At 44.0% G+C, this 20,973-nt stretch overlaps 1 protein-coding gene across 2 annotated transcripts in view; it reads left to right on the top strand.

Annotated features, from left to right (window-relative positions):
- The window catches only part of PTPRG (protein tyrosine phosphatase receptor type G), a 696,389-nt gene that overhangs the window by 532,131 nt on the left and 143,285 nt on the right, over nucleotides 1-20,973 (top strand). For both annotated transcript variants that reach the window (XM_028110376.2, XM_088021953.1), the window contains exon 6: nucleotides 8,162-8,228. In XM_028110376.2, the coding sequence (XP_027966177.1) occupies nucleotides 8,162-8,228 (67 nt within the window). The remainder of the gene's footprint in view (nucleotides 1-8,161; nucleotides 8,229-20,973) is intronic.

Genomic DNA, 20,973 nt, shown 5'->3' with positions numbered 1-20,973 from the left:
GGGGTTTGCTCACTATTTTTGCCAAATTTCCTGGTTGGAACTTGGATTTTAAACATAGTGCCTCCTCTCAAACTCTAGAATCTGTGATGTAACATAGCATTCAGGTCTGTAAGAGGCAAGAACCTGTTCAGCGGAGTGGGGACTGCCTTGAAGAGCTGATGCAGCAGTGTAAGGAAAATGGTGACATGTGGATTTTTTAGGGAGGCCAGTGCCCTCGTCTCCCTGTGGGAATGAGCACTGGACTGTCAGATCTGTGAGGAGGAGGTCTGTGATTTGTTCAGTGCCATAGCCCAGCCCCCAGTTCTTGGCATGTGGTTATCTACTGCTGCATAACAGATGACCACAAGCTTAGCAGCTGAAACCACACACATTTATCATCTCATAGTTTCTGTGAGCCCCCCTGCTTCCTGCTTTCTAAGCAGGCTGCAATCAAAGTATCAGCCAGTGTTGAGGTCTCATCTGAAAGTTCAGCTGGGGAAGGATTCACTTCCTCAAGGGCTCTTTGAATGAGGGCCTCAGTTTCCTTCTGGCTGTTGGCCAGAGACCACCTTCAGTTCTCACCATATGGGCTTCTTTAGCATGGCTGTTTACTTCACCAAAGTGTGCAAGCCAAGGACACCATAGTGAGAGCAAGATGGAGATTAGAGTCTCTTATAACCTAATCATCGAAGGGGTCTCTTTTTGGCTTGGCTACATTCTACTTGTTAAAAGGAAGCTGCTGGATCCAGCCCATCCGCAAAGGGAGGAGATTACACAAGTGCCTAAAAACCTGGAGCTGGGGATCATTGAGGGCCATCTTAGTGTCAGCCCACCACAGCATGCAGTTGGCACATGGCACATAGTTATTGAATGAATGAGTATAAGACCTGGGTTCTTGCCATTTAGGCCAAGGGCATCATTCCATTTTCCCATCACCTCTTTATAGAACTATAAGATGAGCAAGATCATTTTAATATTTTATATATAGTACCTACATGGTATTTACAGAGTCTTCCCCCATCCCTCATACCACCATCTGGATGCTTCATTTATTTCCAACCTGATGACCTTACCTACTTCTAAGGAGGAATGTTTTCAAGAGAAGGATCAATCTGGTGACCCCTTTGATCCGATATGCCTCATCTTTCATATTTTTCTTGCTGCACACATGGTAGGGATTTAAAGCAGTCCCCACACAGTGCTTTCTGGATTCAGAGTCTTTTGTAAATGGACTGCCCTAAGCAGCTTTTTGCTTCGGGGAATGAGAAAGCCAGGGTGAGAGTTCACATGTAATGTGTTTTGGTTGAAGCTGCTTGCTCCCTGTGGAAGCAGTCCGCTCTGCTTTCTCCCCCAAGACTTTGATATCGTTGGGGCTTTTTAGTGCATGGCAGGATTATTAACAAGAGAAAGGCCAAGTTGTCTAGCACTGCCACACTGAATCGAGAGAAACTTGCAGGCGAGAGTCGAGTCACTGAACCTGAAATAAGCTTCTCTTGCCCCAGCTTCCCCAGATTGCATGCCCCTTTTCTCCCCCCTTAAATTCAAAAATCATAACAATATCTGTGTGAAATGGTTTGCACTCTAGCCTAAGACTCTCGGTCCTACTTTGCTAGGTTGGGATTTTTTTTTTTTTTTTTTTTTTTGTCTCTTTCCAGTTCAAGAGCAACCTTTACTTTGAGAAGACTGGCAGGGGTGGGACAGGCAGGTTCTGGGTCTCTGTTTGGAACTGCTGTAAAGGCTTCCTCACTACCTTCTTGGCTCTGAAACACAATGCATTAAAAAGACAAAGAAGGACAAAAATCACCATGTGGAACTTCCATTTGTCAGGTGCCCCAGCCTGCCCATTTTCTCTCTCTCTCTCTCTCTCCTTTCTTGGCTTTGAAATTGAGTTTTTAAGTGAGTCCAAAGCCAGAGGAGATGGCATTGTCTACTCAGTCCGGGACAGTTTGATCCTCATGAAAAGGAGAAATTGCCTGCATTGACAATAGGCAAGGATGCTGCTGGCAAGATCCACAGGAGTGCAGATTTGCTACTGGGCCTCGCTGTCACCCTGCTGGGTTGGTTTTTCCAGTAATAGACTCCTCCAAGCCAGGTCTGACAATTAAGTGGTAAATACTCTGGTGAGCAGGAGTGGTGGGAACAGAGGGATAGAGAAGGTCCGTTTAAGTAGACCAAGAGCATTAAATTCATTTCCTCCATGGCCTTCTGTGGCCATGCATCTCAGTTCCCTGGAGATGAATAACTTGTAAATTGACTGGTTTCCACTAATGTTATGAATTAACAGTAAGTAAGCTGTGTCATTGCTCCAGCTCCATTGGCGGGGGAGTGAATCCTATTAGCATTTATAATTGTGTTGCCTTTTCATATTAATCCCTTCCCGTGGCTGAGGAGTTAGGAGTTTTCTCATCTGTTGATGGAAACCAGTCCCAAGAGGGTGTCCCGTCAAGTGCCGGAAAATGGATGATGATACGGGGCCATACCCTCCCTCCCCACCACCCCCCCCCCCACAGGAGCTCTTGCCTCTCTTGTGAGATGCATCTGTAATGTTCTGCATATCTATGAGATAAGGCTTAAAGTATGATTCTGGAAATCTCTTATTCAGAGTTAACCAATCCCCCTAGCCAAGAGTCCATACTTGGTGACTTGCTTTTAGCTGGCTGGGAGACTAAAATCCCTCCTTCCATGAAAGGCCCTATAGCTTCACAGAGCTCCTTTTTCCTTTGCCATGCCTCATTCTGGATTGGGTCTATATTTTCTCTCTGACCTTATTCCATGGTACTTGGGGGTGCTAAATGCACCAAGACCTCTGATTCTGCCTTTTGTGATCCCATGGCAGCAGCGACAGTCAGGAGATAATAGAAACCATCGCTGGGATGTCAAAAGAGAAAAAAAGAAATTTCTCCCATCAGACACCGAGGCTGTAGGCTATACATGAAGAAAAGCCCTATTTGTGAGTATTTATAAGGAAAGTCAGGAGAACAGTGTTTTCAGTGTGGATCAGTGGGTTAGTGGTTTGATGCTATGTCTCCTTGAACATAGACATGTTTCCTAAATTATCGACCAGCGTTTAATTTATTAATAAAGAAATCTGGTCTGTGTTCTGTCTCTGGGTCGGGCTTAGCCGAAATGCAGTTTGTGAACATGGCCAAGTTATGAATGATTTGAGCCAGGAAGCTCCTGATGGCAACTTGAATCAAAATGTGGTGAGTGGTAACCAAGGTGTTGAGGTCAGAATGAAAGAAGCTGAGGCATCCTTGCTACGTGGCTCTTTAGGTAAGAGCCGTGGGAGGAAGAGGAGAATCAGATCTGAAATCAGATCTCCTGAGAAGTGCCTGCCCTTGTCCTGATCAGCGGACAGAGTTACCCACTAACCCTCGGAGGGGCTGGATCATCGCCTCTGCAGTTCAGGAAGGCCAAAAAGGTCCTGCTGTTTGTCACTTTCCTTTGCAGGCACGGTTTAATGGTGTAGCTATTCACTCCCAGCAGGCATAAATCCTTTTTCCCACAAGAGGATATTGGCTGGATGTGACGTTTATAGGACTAAAGGCACGATGTTGGATTCAAGGCAAGTAGGTTGTCTTGGCCATCCTAGTTAGCAGATGGCCAGGACTTGAGAGATTGAAGATAATCAGGATCCAAGTCAAGGGCCAAATGGCACGGTGGACTGGAAAAGTAGATGGTGGCAGATATCTGAACGCTGGGGCCTCTCTGCTTCCATTTCATCTGGCTTCCAGCAGGAGAGACCACAAGGTCCTCCTAAGGGCCTGGATTCCAGACACAGCTCTAGAGATTATTGATAACTTGGTTACGAATCTGATAGTTGGTTCAGTCCTTATCATGGTCTATTTTTTGGGAAGAGAATGTTATAAAGATTAGATTTCATTAGGCATTCCTATGAATTCGGCCTTTTGCCCAAACATATGTGTCACGGTTTCCTGTATTGCTGATGTCTCTGTGTAGTTTGTTATATCTAAAAACAACTTAAAGGCTTTAATTCAGAGTCCTCTGTCGCGGGCATGCCGTCCTTTTGAAGATGACTAATGCCACGAAAGCTGCTCCGAAATGGAAGGGCCAGGAGCTAAGTTTTGCTGTGAGAGCACAAACCGCAGGGGAAGGTGGCTGGCGGGGGGGGGGGGGGGGGGGGGACGGGGAGAGGAAGGGGGTTCCATTTCTTAGAAGTCATTTTAGGCTCATTTGTGCAATTGCCACCTTCTCAGTATTACTTCACAACTCCTTTGATATCGGAGTGGAAGGTGGCAAATTTCAAGAGCCAGGAAAGCTCTTCATGTGGCTTTAAAAGGAGCAGGGCATTATGAAGTTGAGTGGATGTCAAATAAAACATAAATTTGGATCTTTTGAAATGTGAGCTCAAGTAGGTATTACTTTTAGAGCCAAGTACACTGAGAAGTTCAGGGTTGAAATTGCTGTTGTTTGACACTCGTTTAAATGTGACCGTTTGGATCAGGTTGTTGCCCAGTCATCTCCATTCCTCTTGAATGTTGCATTTGGATTCAGCGTGACGCTCCAAGCTTTGCGCATGTAATCCTCAGGACAGCATTATGAAATTATATCCCCATTTTACAGGTGAGGACACTGAAGCTCTAAGGGTTCATCCCTGACTCGAAATTTCATTTCCCCCCCCCACCCCTTGCCCCCTCTACTCTGGATTGAGACCAGAATGTAAATACGGGTTGCTCAAACATCCTTCTTCACTGTAGGCATATTTCAAAGCTGTCCAAATTGCTTAGCTTATGTTCGTGAATTTTTTTTTAAGTGACAAATTGATTGAAACAGTAAATGGAAGGGATTATTTCAGTTAGGGTGGTGCCTTTACTGGAACAAACCCACTTATTAGCATGCTATTTGGATTCCCACCCTGAGTTTTGGAACCAAGACACAGACTGGAGAGTAAGCTCGGTATTATTAGTAAGTTACTTGGACCAGCCAAAAATAATCTCTGTTATTTTCTCCCCTTCTCCTGATCCATCTTCTCAACTCCCGCCATGGAAACTAGCAGTGGGGGCTGTGGAGGTGAATGGGCATTGTAGAGGGGTTTTCATGTATGGGGTTGCTTAAAGTCCGGGGTCAAGCCCTTGAGTTTGAATGAGACCAGACCTGAGTAATCAGATATGGAGATACCGTAGCCAGAGGTGGTCAGAAAGTAAACCTGCATTAGGTTGCTTGGTTATTTTCCTCTTGTATGAGCTCCAAATGTTATTGGTGGGTTTAAGTCATGGGGGGTTGGAACATTTTCTTTGAGTTTTCTCATCATCAAATAAGACTGAATGCATTAAAAGGTACCCCTGACTACAAAACATCACCTCCCCCCACAGTTGGGATTGAAAATTAAAGTGTCTGTGAAATATTGCCATGGTAGAGGAGGCGGAACACAGTTTTTGCGAAATGCATGAGTTAGTTGGGTTGAGGGTAGATGCTGTGTCTTGGTATGTGGAACCTCACTGAGAAACCTTTATGACAAATCATAAGCAAAGCGTATTGGTTAAGAAAATTATTGGCATCATAGTCTGTCCCCAATCATTCACTTCTACACACACTCATAGAAACTCTCTCACAGTTAAATTTTCTGATGTAATAAATGATCCAAATTAGTTAACATAACAATTATTTTACTGCTTTATGACTCTGTAGGTTAGCTGGTCAGTTCTCCTGGTTGGGACCAGTTTGAGTGGTCTCTGCAGACTTCAGGTAGTTCTTCTGAGGCTGGTGATTCTGGAACGACCTTAGCGGAGACTGCCTGTCTGCTCCATGTTGTCTCATCCTCCAGGAGACTAGCCTGGGATTCTTCAGCTGGTGGTCTCAGGATTCCAAAGAGTAACAAGAGAGGATAAACCTCTGGCAGGCAAGCCCTGTGTCAGCTGCTCCCTATATCATGTTCGCCAATGTCCGATTGGCCAGAGCAAGTGATGTGGTCAAGCCCAGTTTCAAAGAGGGGAGAAGCTGATAGACCCTCTTGATGGGAGGAGTGGCCAAGTAAAAGCACAGAGATACGTGTGACAGGGATGGTGGGAGTTTGTGGCCCTTTTGCCATTTCCCACAGATGTCAGAGTAACTATGGGTAGTTGAACTGGCATAAACTTCTCTGCCAGACTGAATCTGGACAAGGGAGAAGGAAGACCATGTTTTTGTCTCTAACTTCAATTTGATATGGGATATTTCTCTCAGCTCTTATTTTATTCTTTCACTTTGGAAACTTGGCCACATTTACTGGTAGACTCACTTGTCTTGCATTCTTGAGTTGTGATTCCATTTTTGACCAGGTTTTTAAAATGTTGGTAAGTATTTGCTATGGTGTAAATATGAATGTTTCATTTTGGTGTATTTTTTGTGAATGTTTGCCTTTCAAGAATGTTTTGTGCTCAACCAGTATGTTAAAGCCCTGACTAGGGCTTCCTGTCAGGCAATTTGGAGGTACGCTAATGCCAACTCCCAAAATTCCACTGTTGTGATCTGATACACACTCGGTTCTTATTCACTCATCCCTTTTTAAGTACCTGTAGTGTTTACGGTGTAGGACCAAATTCCACCTCACTTTATTAGTCTGTAAACATAACACCATACCTAATGATACCTGTGTTTGAATTTAGTCATAACTCAGGGTTCCAGACATTAATAGGTAATCACTGTTACCTCATAGAGCACGTAACCCGAATTTCTCAACCTCAACTTCTGCCCCATTGACACCTGGGGCCGGGTAATTTCTTGCTGTGTGAGGTGCTATTCTGAACATTATGACATTTTTAGCAGCAGCCCTGCCTCTATCCATGTGATGCTAGTAGCCCCTCCCTCTTCATCCCTACTTGTGACAACAACAATGTCTGCAGTCATGGCCCGATGTCCCCTGGGTGGGGGTAGGGAGTGAGAGATAGGTAAAATCCACCTCCAGTTGAGAACCACTACTCTCACTTGGAGATGCTGAAGCAGAAAAGAGAAAGAAATGCATGAAGTATGGGTATTGTCTGAGAGCAAAGTAGGAGCAGCAACCCAACAGACAATTTGTAAGGGGTGGGGGGAGGAATGTGGAAAATTTTCAGTTACCTTAAAATTTTCACCTAATATGGCACTGAATTAACTAGGAGACATCAAGTTGGGTCTTGCTACACGTTGAAAGGTTCACTAGTATCACAACTTCATTATGTTAGAAGTGGATTAAATAAAAATATATCACTCCTGAAAAAAAGTTCAGGAGATATGCTGACCACAGAGAATGGATTTTGGAAAACTATTTGGGAAAAGTTAGTTATCCACAAAAGTAGAGAAAAGTATATCAAGACGCACTTGATATGCCTCATTTAAGTTCATAAATGACTGATTGAGTGCCAGTCTCACTGCATCTATGCCCTGCTCGCTTTCTGAATGGCTATCCACTCCTGGATTATTTTAGAGTAAAATCTAGTCATCATTTCATTTCATTTTATTTATAAATACTTCAATAACGTGTCTAAAAGAAAGTACCTCAAAACCAAAATTACAGTATGCTGGTGGAATTGTAGCCTTCTAGAAAGGGCAAGAATGAAAATTTGTGCTGAGTAATATCAGAAAGTTAGGGGAAAATGGGTAAGAGACTTGACTTTGGGGGAATTGAAAACCCCAGGGGAAATGAAGTTGGGAGACACTGTCTCTTCAGGCTCCCCTCTGTGCTCCCCTCTCCTGCTTTGACTCGTAGAAATTCCTCGTACAGTATGGGGTAAAGCACAGGAGACTGGGAGCCTTAGAAAGGAGAGGGGGCTGACAGGGCACAGATCCATTTTCCAAAAAGGAGAGAAAAAAAAACACATCACAAGAAGGTATTGAAATATTCAGTCAATGATGGATTACTCTTTGATGACTTTCAATGACTTTTTAGCAGATCCGGGTGTACTTTTAATAAAACAAAAGCAAGAGGGAAGTCTTGCGGTTGCTTTTTAAGATTTTACTGGGACTGTGGTATTTCTCTCCCGTTCTAATGTATCCTGAGAAGTTTCTTTCTTTTGATTTAGACTTCCTCACTTGATTTTATGATGTCGTAAATCTCTTGTGTCTGGTGAGAGCCATGGTCTATGGAAGACCTGCACAGCCTGCTAAATCACGTCTATTTTCCCCCTTTCTCTTCAGAAGATTAAACTGAGGCTGTTGTGCCTGATGCCAGAATAGATTTAACCAATCATGTTTCCTTTACATGTAGGTCAGTCCAAGGGACAATTCCGCACTGGATCCTATTATCCATGGGTTGAAGGGCGTCGTACATCATGGTAAGTAAGCCACGCACGCTTCTTTTTACTGGGATGTGAAGAGCTAAGGTCTCCACCTAGAGGAAGGGGGTTATCTTGCAGAGGACAGAGGGTGACACCCATTCCTCATCCTCTGATGTTGAAGGGCATTAGAGCCATTATTTGATGGGTAAAGAGCATGCCCATTTATTACCTGCAAATGGATCTGGGTTAACAGTAAGCAATTTGTTTCTCTTCAGGTACCACTTTGAATGCCTATGTTATAAATCAAAGCACCCTAAGATGTACTATTGGTATGCGCTGAACCTGCCACTGTCTCGTGTCTCTCTTAAAAATATTCTTCTTTCAAATATCTTTGCATTAATAAATCTCTTGATTTGCCTCTCAGATTTAGGGGAAAAAATGTAAGTAGCTGTGACAAGTCATTAAACTTTGCCGCATGTGAGCAAGCATCATCAGCTGCTAGCGTGGAGAAAGCTAGGCCGTGTTCTGGGCAGCAGACGTCTTATCCTCAGGCATAAAACTGGGAGAGAAAGTAAGATAAATGGGTTCTGTCTTTCCCAACTGGTTTTTATTGGAGGAATTTCCCTGCAACTTTATTATTGGCGATGCATCATTACCTATGACATCAAGATCCTCTAATTTCAAAAGTACCCTTGTCACAGGGAGGTGCGGAGTCTTGGAGGTAATGCAGTGATTTGCAAAGTTTTAATAATCTAATTAGAATTCCAAAGACATTGACAGAAATAGCATTAGTAACCATAATAAATCTCCCCTTCATCTCCACAGCTGTGATAAAACATCTTCACACCTTTCTGGGAGGATTGTCTTTCGACATTAGCCAACTCTGCAGAGCTTAACAGACATCTTCCCCCATTTCTCTCAGGGAAACTAAAACCAGTTGTCAGCGTGCAGATACTCAGTTGATCAAACCCCTTCCAGAAATTCATAGTGTAGACTGAGTTTGGGGGGTTTGAAATGTAGTAAATGATGAGTAGATCTTCATTCCCCCTGACTTTTCGTCCTGTTTTAAAACAAACACACCATGGAGAGTTCTAGAATCTTCGAAATAGGTACCTATTCTTCAGTCAGAGAGTAAGCACTCCACCAGCTATGGCCTTTAAGTAGATCTGTGTGTTCTTATTTCCACAATAATAATTGAAGGAGATTCCGTATGTTAAAGGTAAGCAGAGGCTTCTCTTAGCTCCCAGATCCCCAAATCTCTGTGAACTCGCTGCGTAGTCGTCATTTGGTTCATGGCCTCTCTGCTAACATAATCATGTTATCCTTGCTCAGTATCCACAATTAACCCTCCCAGAGGCTGTTCTGTATATGCCCTTCTGTGTTTCCCTGTTGCTGGGAGGGTGGCAGAGATGCCTGGGATGTAGTTTCAACACTACTTCCTAATGGAGAAGTCAGAGGACACCTACCAGAAATAATTCCCTGCAAAAGGGAGTTTACTTATTTATACAGCAAAAGTGTGGCAGGCCCCCTGTGTGTGATTGAGAGATGTGCAGGGAGGTGTCTGGAAGGGAGGTGAGGCGAGGTGCCACCTCTCTCTACCCTGCCAGCCTGCCCGGGGTGCTCTCCCTCCCAGGTTTTGCATTTGCTGTTTCTGCTGCTTCTGTCCAGAAAATTCTTGCCTTAGCTCAGCACAAGGGTGTCTCCCTTTATTATTTCAGGTCTCAGTTCAGATTCATGCCTCCTCAGAAAGTTCTTTCTTTATTATCCTATCAAGTGCCCCACCGGCTCCCCCCTCCCATGGCTCCCTGTCACATCATCCTCAGTTCCTTTCTTCGAACCACTTAAAAGTATGTGAAATAACTGTGTGTTTTATTTACTCATGTATTACCTACTAAAGTGTCAGCCTCATGAGGACAAGACCCCCTGAGTGTGTGGCAGGTAACAGACGCTCCGTAAATGTTAGCCAAGTCAGATAAACCTACAAATAAGTGAAAATATCAAAATATAGAACTGAAAGAAGAGGAGAAACCAAAGGCCACTTGAGTTTTGCTTTGGCTGGGAAGAGAAAGGCAGAAGAGAACATCTTGGAAATCTGACTTTGTCCCCACCCCCAGTTCTCGGGCTGTTGCTGACTTCATTGTGATAACAGGCCTCCCTTTTGTTGGAACTAGAAGCATTTTCAAGTTGAAGGTCCTGTGAGGGAACTGAATGATCTGTTAATTTGATGGGACATAAATAATCGTGCCCTTCACAGAATCTCTGGCTTGGAAATGATGATAGAAATGTGTAAAAAGGAAAAACCAATATGAATTTCTTTTACAGTTCAGAATTGGTTTTATTTCTTCAGCTCTGGGAGTCATATCATAGAATATTAATTCCTCCTTAAGTCTTAAGTTTGTTTGCTTGTTTTTTAATAGGAAGACTCTTATATATTCTTTGAGCTGAAATGACAATGAGAAATCTGGTCACCCCCACCGGAGGCCGACTGCAAGGTGGGGTTTTCAGTGCAGGCGAATTTGCTGGCAGGGAGGGCTAAAGAGGAGAGGGAGAAGCAGGGCTGGGTGGGGACAGTGTCAGCACCACAGGATAGGTCTGATCTCTCTGAATAGGGAGGGAATCTAGGAGGACTGCCTGGAGGCAGCTCTCAGAAAGTCTTGGCCAGGCTATTGAAGCGCCTCAGAGCCAAGACTGCATGTGAGAGGCATCCTGTGTTGGGTTCCCCTGCCATGTGGAGTCACTGACTAGAGCGTCCCATCGAGACCAGCCTCCAGGAGAACACTGGTCAGCCCTGAAGGGGCAGCAGCTATTGGCTGGCAGCTAACAAGGCTCCTCATGGCAGTTTGTCTCCGGAAGGAAGATCTCGGGCATGTACCTCCCTTGGCTGGCACGGAGGTTCACCTCTTCCTTCCTAATCCTATTTTCAAAGAGGTTTTTACTGGGTCCTCTCACTTTTAAAATGCTCACAGGTTCTTAGAGGCAGTGCTTGATCCTGTTGTGCGTAGTTATTAAGTGCCTAATTGAGGCATACCACGAAGCTAGGCAGAGAGAGACAGCAGACATAGACCTGCCCTCCTTGCATTTATAAAGTCTCCGGAGACACGTATGGTTAAGCATTGTCATTGCGTTAAAGAGTGGGGAGCAGCAGGTTTAACTGAGACTCGGGGCTCTCGAGGAGGCACCTCAGGCAAAGTGACCACTGAGACCTCAGGAGTTCAGAGAGAGTGTGCGGGCAGAGAAGTGAGCAGTCAAGGTTTCAAGCAGCACCACTGTCGATGGAGGTCTCTGGTGGTAGAAGTGCATGTAGCGTGTTTGAGGCTCCACGCTCGGCAACATTGCTTCTTTCCTGCCGGCGAGAGAGATCTAGAAACCTCTTGGCAAACATAAAGTGTTGTTTCTTATGTGTTCGTGTTCCCATGTAAATTGTGATTTTTACAAACTCGAGAGCCATGAAGCAATATAAATAGAATGGAGAGATGTGATTTGCCATTGATTCTGGCCCCATCTATCCATTGAGCAATAGACGGCAGCTCTAAAATGTATCTAATCAGCTGTTTTATTTACACACTCCCACCAATACTCACTGGGGAAGAAAGATTTAGGGAGAAACTGTGAGTCCTAGTCACAGCATTGACTTAGTCATCTACAGTGCTTTTTGTATTCAGGAACTGGTACTTAATAGAAGCCACACCTGGAGTGCAAGCTGGTGCAGCCACTCTGGAAAACAGTGTGGAGGTTCCTCAAACAGTTGAAAATAGAGCTACCCTACAACCCAGCAATTGCACTACTGGGTATTTACCCCAAAGATACAAATGTAGGGATCCGAAGGGGTACGTGCACCCCGATGTTTATAGCAGCAATGTCCACAATAGCCAAACTGTGGAAAGAGCCAAGATGTCCATCGACAGATGAATGGCTACAGAAGATGCGGTATATATACACAATGGAATATTATGCAGCCGTCAAAGGGATGAGATCTTGCCATTTGCAACGACGTGGATGGAACTGGGAGGGTGTTATGCTGAGCGAAATAAGTCAGTCAGAGAAAGACATGTATCATGTGATCTCACTGATATGAGGAATTCTTAATCTCAGGAAACAAACTGAGGGTTGCTGGAGTGGTGGGGGGTGGGAGGGATGGGGTGCCTGGATGATAGACATTGGGGAGGGTATGTGCTATGGTGAGCGCTGTGAATCACAGACCTGTACCTCTGAAACAAATAATATATTATATGTTAAAAAAAAAAAAAGATAGTAGGAAGGGAAAAATGAAGGGGGGGAAATCGGAGGGGGAGAGGAACCATGAGAGACTGTGGACACTGAGAAGCAAACTGAGGGTTCTAGAGGGGAGGGGGTTGGGGGTGGGGGGATGGGTTAGCCTGGTGATGGGTATTAAAGAGGGCACGTATTGAATGGAGCACTGGGTGTTGTATGCAAGCAATCACGGAACACTACATCAAAAACTAATGATGTAATGTATGGTGATTAGCATAACATAATAAAATAAAATAAATAGAAGCCACACCTGGTAGAAATATTGGTTCTGAAAAACTTAGTCTAGTTCTGTTTTAAGAACCCATTTAAGGGAAAAAAAAAACAACTTGTATGTGAATTGGTATAGAATCGCAACCATCCTTAAAACTAGTTTTACCCAATTGACCAACGCTCAGAAATGTATATTATATCTATGTCAATTAAAAAGTTTTTTTTTCATTTCACATTTTTGGATTACCTGCTTTTCCGTTCTTTTTTTATAATATCCATCCAAAGAAAATCGAGGCTGTTTGTGTACATATTCTAGAATACTGTGAAAATGCATCAAAACCCTAACCACTCCCTCATGTCAATCATCTAAGAGAGACGAATTTTTTATTTTTGCAAGGAAATTTGCTAGTAGTGATTGGCTTGGTTGTTGAGCTCTGACTGTCTGTCTGTGTTTTCCCATCACCCCCCCTCACCATCATCTTCCACTGAATGTACCACCTTAGTGAGCAGGACGGTACCTTTCTCTTTGAGAGGAAATGTGAGGGGGACAGTTAGAAATTGCCTGAGACACTGGCCAGAGCCAGACGTCTCATCCCCCTGTCCTCCCTCCCCAGGTTCTTCCAAGAAAGCTGTCGGTGAAAGTACAAATAAATGATCACCTGAGAAGCACCCTCCAATTAAAGAAAGTCACAAAACGAGGTTCTTACAAGTTTTTCAGTGATGGAAGTTGGGGCTATGTCAGGATCAAAACTTTCTTTGCAGAATAGCTTCCCAACTGACTCGTTTATTCACTGGGTTCATTTTTGGGGTGTTGTACACCCATTTTCTCCCCTGCCCTGGGATACTCATCAACTCACCAAATCTATGGACAGAGTCATAGAATAGCTAGAGTTCAATCCAGGCATTTGGCAGAAAGGGAAGAAATAAAGGAAATTTGCGAATATACGTGACTACCTGGCCAGGCATTTCCATGCAGTGGTAGGAGATGGGAGGTCTGCATTTGCTCTTTTTTCCATATTCCACTTGCTGGAATTGAGGTTCCTATAATCAAGAATAACCTGAAAGAGACTCTGGACCTGGGAGTGATCTGAATTTCTTCTAAAACAGTGGATAGGCTTTATCTTACACAACTGCTGATACATCACTCACCACATACACTATTTAAAATGAAAACGGCCCAGGGCATGGCACCCTTGGCACTTTGGGACAGCGGTGTTGGGGATGCAGATGGTGCAGCCTTTCTGAAAGCCATATGGCCATTTCTGCCAGAGTACCACCTCTGCCTTATCCTCTGAGCTGGCAAGTCCACACATAGGTATGTACCCAAGAAAAATGTCCACAGAAAGACTTGTCCATGGGAGCTTTGTTTATATTAGCCCCAAAGTGGAAACAGCCTAAATGTCCACCAGTGGGAGCCTAGATAAGCAAATTGTAAAATGACCAGACATTGGAATATTACGCAGCAATGAAAAATAATGAGCTATTTGATGTACATGAAAACAGAAGAGCACATACTGTATGGTTCCATTTCTGTCAAGTTCAAGAACAGACAAAACTAATCTTCGGTGATAAAAGCCAGAATACTAAGGTGGAGGGGTATAGTAAAGGAGAAGAAACATGAGGAAATTTCCTTGGATGATAAAAATATTATATATCTTGATCAGGAAGATGATGACATAAGTAATAATATAAAAATTCACCACACTGTCCCCTTAGATTTGTGCTTTTGACTGTTTGTAAATGAAAGAATATAGCCCATGTATACTACACATTGACTTCTCAAAGATAATACATTCACAAAGCTCAGACATCTGGCAGCATGCACCACATAGTCAAATATTAAAAATCCTGACAGAGTCCAGTGTCGGCAAGGCTAAGAATGCCAGGAACTCTCACACTTTTCTGGAAACACTTTGGTGGTATCCGGCCAAGTTGATTCAGTACACCAGCTCCCGTGTATGTCTCCCAGAGAACGCAGATAAAAGTGTACCATGAGATGCGTACAAGAATGTCAGTGGTGTTGTTTTCCCTAGCTGCCCAAACCTAGAAAAGCTTCACATGCCTGTCGTCGGCAAGCCAGATAAACACAATGCAGTCCTACAAGAGAACATTTCACCCCGATGGAAGGGGGTGGAATCTTGTGCCTCTCCACAAACCTGAGCACATCTGAGAACCACAAAGTGAAGCAAGAGTCTGAAGAATGCATGGAGTATTTATCAACATAAAGTTCAAAACCTGAGGAAACCCAGCCTGTATTGTTTAGAAGATGCACATGTAGGTGGTAACCCTAAAGGAAAAGCAAAGTCACGATTACTTTTAAAAGGAGAATGGTGGTTATTTCTTGAGGCAGGTTGGGAAAGTGATGAGGCTACCGCCCAGGGAGGGTAGCAAGGACTTATCCTGTTTTCTTCATTCAAGGGTTCACTTTAGGATTATTTGTCAACAGTATATTTGTGTTATCTATTTATGTTTTGGTCACCTTGCTGCATGTGTGTTAAATTTCACAATCAAAGACAGTCACTAGCTTTAGAAAGTAAGAGATTCTGACTGTGCTTTCCTCTGGGACACATCAAGTACCGAGGGGCTTTACAGCAAGCAAAGAGGGAGAGTGACAGCACTTTTTAAAAAAACTTTCACCGCAAGTACCCCTGACAGGCTGTTTGTTTCTCTACAAATTGGTTACAGGCCAAAGAAAGAACTGTAGCTGCCTTGGGATTCTGTCATTAAGAGATGACTTTGAGAGCCAATAACTCCTTTTGGAATTGAGAAAAAGGAAATCAGAAAGAGGATGGGGACTCAGTTCTCAGGTCTAAAAACAAAGGCTCCCCACTGCTGCCGGGCTGGTGCACGCTGGGTCTGCACCAGGCAAGGGTCTCATTAGCCCAACAGGCACCACGGAATCCCCCAGAAAGCCTCTGAGACGCAGCTCTCGTGCCCCCCATCATATAGAAGGGCAAGCAAAGCCAGCTTTGGCTGGGTGGCTTGAACCAAGGTCTTCATGACTTGAGACTGGCTCTCATAACTCCCGGACCATCTCCCCCTCTGTTCTCTGCCAAGGTCACACCACCTGCCTCTTTCAGCCTTGACTGAGGTTCATCATCTTGACCATGGAACGGGCAAGTGAAGAAATACTTAACAGGACCGTAGTCTGTCGTCATCACTCTGGCATCATTGTGATTATCCCCGGGGTCTGAGATCTGGACATAAACTCTCTGTCTGAGGCTAAATGGCGCAAGTTCCCGGAAAGTATCTTGCATGAACTTTGGAAGCAAAGGACAAATCTCAGAAAAAGGGACTTTCGGGGGAAATTAAAGTATTGGGCAGAAATAGTCTGTGCCATGACAATCCAGCAGCAAGAATATGGGGCAGAGATGCATTGATATGGTTTGAAGAGTTCTTGCCTGTTCTGTATACATGAACTGAGTGAACTTGAAGCTTCTTTAATCATAGAGTCTAACCATTGTCCCATCCATGGAGGGCCTAATAAGTGATAGTCAAGGTGTTGAGGGTTAAATGATGAACAAGCTTTTCCCTGCCTTTAGGGAAATTTTAATATCATGAGAATCCCCCCCCCTTTTTTTTGGCCTTCCCATTTCTGTTGCTTAAGATTAAAAAGACTAATATTCTTCACCTGCAAAGTAATCTCATGTGTTCATATGAATAAGCAATTAGAACTTTGGAATGAGTTTTTTGAAAAGTCTGTGTTACAGAATATGTTTAAAGAAATGGAATTTGTTATTTTTCCCTGATAATGTGACTCTTAGGAACATTGGATTCTGGAAGGATTCTGGAGCAATGCTTCAGAGTTCCAGCTGTCTTGATTTTGTATCCTGACTCTCCAGCCTGGGAGCCGTGTGATCCTGCACAAATTGCTGCAACTGTCTGTCTTTGGGGTTCCACCTTGTAAAATGGAGATAAGGAAGGTACCTGCCCCATAGGTATTAATGCTCAATGTATTAGGATAGGGAAAGAACCGAGAAGGAAGGGCGCCTGGCATGTGTCCACTGTCCTGTAAATCGGCGGCCAGCAAGTACAATCTGTGAGCCAAATCTGGCCTGCTGCCCCCTTTTGTAAATAAAGTTTTATTGGAACACAACCACACGCGGTTTTTGACACATTGTCCGTGACAGCTTCTGCATCACAACAGCAGAGTTGAGTAGCTGCAACAGAGATACTATCTGGCCTGCAGAGCCTTAAACACTTCCTCTCTGGCCCTTTACGGAAAACGTTTATCAACCCTGCCTTACCTAAGCAGTAGCAATTCCAGTAGCTCTCCTAATAGAGTTGGCGTCTCCCAGTGGCTGGTTTGTGTCGGGATAATGTAAATACCTACTCGGGCCATTACTTACCTACCATTTGATAGACTTTACGGAGATGGGCTTCACTTTTGATCTTGCTCAAATCACAAGCCAATCCAAATGTGTTTCACCTGAATTAATGAGGGCTGTGTTTTAATGTTTACCTCAGAGAAAGAAATCAAATTATTTTCTCCCTTTTGAATGGGAAGCCCAATGCTATATTATTGAGCAACCCACGGATAGTTTTGAACATCTTAACACACGACACAATTTTCCGTTTGAAGTTTATGTCTCCGGCATTTAATTACATGGAACTTTCCTGAAGTGTGCTATAAATATGCAGTACCCTGGGCTTGGCTAATTAGCTCACATCTGTTATGGATCCAGGAAGGGCAGATGCTTATCTGAACACTTTTGATCTCAAAATCTTCAAGAAACAGGCACACTTAGGCCCTTTCCCCAGTTTCCTGGACTTCAGGGTGTCAGAACCACCACCATAGATGTGAGCCATTTGCGTTTCTTTTCTTAGCCAAAGCCAGGAAATGGGATGCTGTGCAGCTCCTATTTTATCACCCATAGTGTTGTGAACAATAATGTTAAGACAGAAAAAGACTTCAAAAGTGATTCCCTTTAGGTCGGATTTGAATTTGAGGCTAGTTGTCATTTGGCCAGCCTTTGTCAGTATTTGATCATTTGAATAGGATCACGGGAGCCCAAGGAAATGCCCTTTTCCTGGTTATTTCCATGGGATGTCGAGAGCCAAGAGAGAGATTAAACTGTGTCTCCTGTCATCTGCAAGGTGCTCACTAGAGTATCTGGGGCTACTTTGTGTGATTTTCTCACCTTGCTATACCCATGTCACCTTGGTATGGGGGAGGTGCTGGGGTGTCGTGGCCAAGGGCACAGGCTCTGGGGGTGAGTACCAGTTGTGCTTTGGACTAGTCGTACAGCCTGCACAAATCGCTGCAGCTTTTTGTGGCTCAGTTTTCTCCACTATATACTGAGGGAATAATAATGCCAGCCTTATTGGTTTGTCCCCGGGAGGCAGTGACTTCTCGTTATCTACTTGTGCCTCGCACACGGTCAACACTCAGCAACAGCCACCTTCACCGCCACCATCCCCATGACTGTTGTTACTTGTTGACGTGCCTCTCTGGGGCAGGCCGTGTGATGACAGGAAGTGATTGTAGACCCCCAAGTGTTCCCGCCATCACTACATGGGTATTGAAGTAGGATGTGTGTTGCTTGAGTTAGTTGATTCACACAAAATAAAATGAAATGAGGAAGGCAATGGTCCCCAAGTGATTTGGAGTAGCCAGTCCCTTTAAGATCAGGAAAAAGGGTCAGGGGCAAGGAATCAGAAAGTGTGGGAAAGGAAGAAGCAGTAGCCTCTCCTCTGTTAACGCCTGGCTGTGGACCTGCCCCTGCCCGGATGTTCTGTATGTATAATCTTAATTAATCCTAGCCAGTAGCACAGTGAGGTAGATATTCTTAATCCCGTGTTACAGAGGGGTAAACGGAGATTCAGAGAGATTGGCTAATTTGTCTCAGCTCGTGGAGTGGGACAATAATTTGAACCCAATTGTATTAGATTCTGAAATCCTTTCTCTTGCCAGCTCTGCTGGGCCAGTTTCTGTCTCCATTGACTAACTTCCTGATTATTGTCAGAACAATCTCATTCTTGCGAGCCTCAGTTTCTCCTCTGTGAAATAGGTGATTGACCGAGCATCAGAAGGAGGCTAAAAGACTGTACATACCCTGTCAGTCATGGCCACCCTGTAAGGAGAGAGGCAGCAGTGGAACTGTTCAGTGACAACACTGGGTTTTTGTCACTGTATGAATCTGTATAATGTAAGTGTCATGTTCATTTCTTTAATTGTTGACAAGACCCTGCTCTTTGTGTTTCTTTGGAAATATTATTGACAACATATGTTTCATTCAAATGTCAACCCTTAAATCAAAATGCCACATTCCACCAACTGAAAAGACCAGTAAACTCAAGAAGCCTAAATGTCCTTGAACGAGGGCGGATGGCTGTTTCATGACCTTGGAGCTCCTCTCTGGGTGCTTGAGTACAAGAATCTGTTTAATCAGGTAGGCTGTCTCCTAATCAAGCTGCCTTTGCTCAGAACCTGGAATAACACTAGCTATTCATGTCATAATATGGGCCTCTAGGATTTTCTCTGGACTGTGCCTGTTGGAAAAGCCAAAGGGTAAGAATTTAATTCTCTGCCCACTGGTGGAGAATGTTTCAAAAGCAGAAATAAGGTCCACACCTCTACATTCCCATGTAGTTTGCCCCATTCATTCTCGAATGGGATTGCTTGTTGCCATCCCTTTTAAATGTCCTACTTCTCGTATAGGATCAGAGGTCAGCAAGCTTTCTCTGTAAAGGGATCGATAGCAAATGTTTTAGGCATGGCTGGCCATATATTCTCTGCTGTAGCCCCTCAACTGTGCAGTTGTAACCTAGAAGCAGGCATAGGTAATCTGTATACAAATTCCAAAAAAACTTCATTTACAAAAATAGCTACTAGGCTAGATTTGGCCCCTGGGCCACTTTTGACATAGAGTTACTTAGTGACTTAGTTTGATCCATTTTTTTCAGCCATGTATGAAGGACCTACTCTTGAAGGCACTGTGTTGTGTCCGGGGGGTACAGTCAGGAGCTATGGTCTTGCTGTAATGGAGCCTCCAGCCTGCGAAAGAGAGACCACTCTCAACCAGTTACACAGCCTATAGTGAGACTGAGCTCTATACAGTCTTGACCGTGAGCAAGGTATCAGCCTCTCATCAGGATGTCGATACCTACTACACAAAGTTGTGAGGCCTCATTTTGAGAGAACCTACAGCCGTGCTTGACCCAGTGCTCACACACCATAAATGTGACCTGGTAAAAAGAGGTGAACTGCAGAACATCCTACACTGCAGAATGCAGTCTTGGGTTCAAGTCATTGAAGGGTAAACTGAGGCTAGAGAACCTCGGCAATGTGAACAGATGGGAGTCAGTGCTGCTACCTGGCTGTATGAGCACGCTGCACTGTGGTCCCATGAAATAGGCCCTGACCCAACTTCTAGTAGACTCATAAGGATGCTGGGGTCCTTTATTGTGAATCTTGTTGAAAACGTCATGTCAATATCCTCGTGTCATCAATTCTGTGACTCTCATTTCTTCATATATTTTTTTGTCATATGTTTATGACAGTCTTGTCATTATATTATTTTCAGGTATACAACATGATAGTATGATAGATGTATATATTGTGAAATGATCACCACACCAAGTCAAGTTAATATCCCTCATCACACATAGTTGTGGGTTTTTTCATTTCTTCACAGTTTAACAACTCTAAAGTCGGAATGCACCTTACATTTGATATCATGTCATTGTCTAATTAGCAACATGTTGCCTTTAGTAGTGGCATTTGAAATAATGATGCATCTTATAGTCATTAGTGACTTAGATATGAATGAAATACAATATCTAGGATTTATTGGTTATTTAAAATACCCCAACTACCATGCTTGTTTGTTCCTTCATTCTCTTTTCACATAACTATTAGGAACCTACTATGTTCCAGGCAGTGTTTTAGTTGCTGGGTGTATGGGGTGAATGAGAAAGGCAAGGTCTTTGCCCTTGTGCAAAATCAGGCTCTTGAGGGAGACAGACAGTAAATGAGTAAACACACATTTGGAAGGAAATGAACTAGGTGTGATAGAGTTAATGGCAGCAGGAACATACAAGATGGAGTCTTCGGGGTGGGCTCTCAGGAGATGACGTTTGAGCTGAGTCCCCCAGGGTGAAAAGGAATCTCCCGTATGGAGTGGTGATGGGGAGGCGCATTCTAAGCAGAGGGAACAGCAAAGTGAGGAGACAGGCGGGTGACCAGCAAGGTTGAGAGCAGAAGTGAAGGGCTGCAGAGGTAGACAGATCGTGTAGGGCCCAGGGCCATGGTGAGGAGTGTGGGTTTTATTCTAAATGAAGTGGAAGCCAGTGGAAGGTTTGAGCTGGGCAGTGTCAG

This window comes from Eumetopias jubatus, unplaced genomic scaffold, assembly GCF_037043125.1.
Source record: "Eumetopias jubatus isolate StellerSeaLion01/CBP00866 unplaced genomic scaffold, mEumJub1_p1.0 scaffold_1, whole genome shotgun sequence".
In the NCBI taxonomy this organism is placed as follows: domain Eukaryota; kingdom Metazoa; phylum Chordata; class Mammalia; order Carnivora; family Otariidae; genus Eumetopias; species Eumetopias jubatus.
Note: the sequence above shows the minus strand (reverse complement) of the source record. Positions and strands in the feature narration are given on the sequence as shown.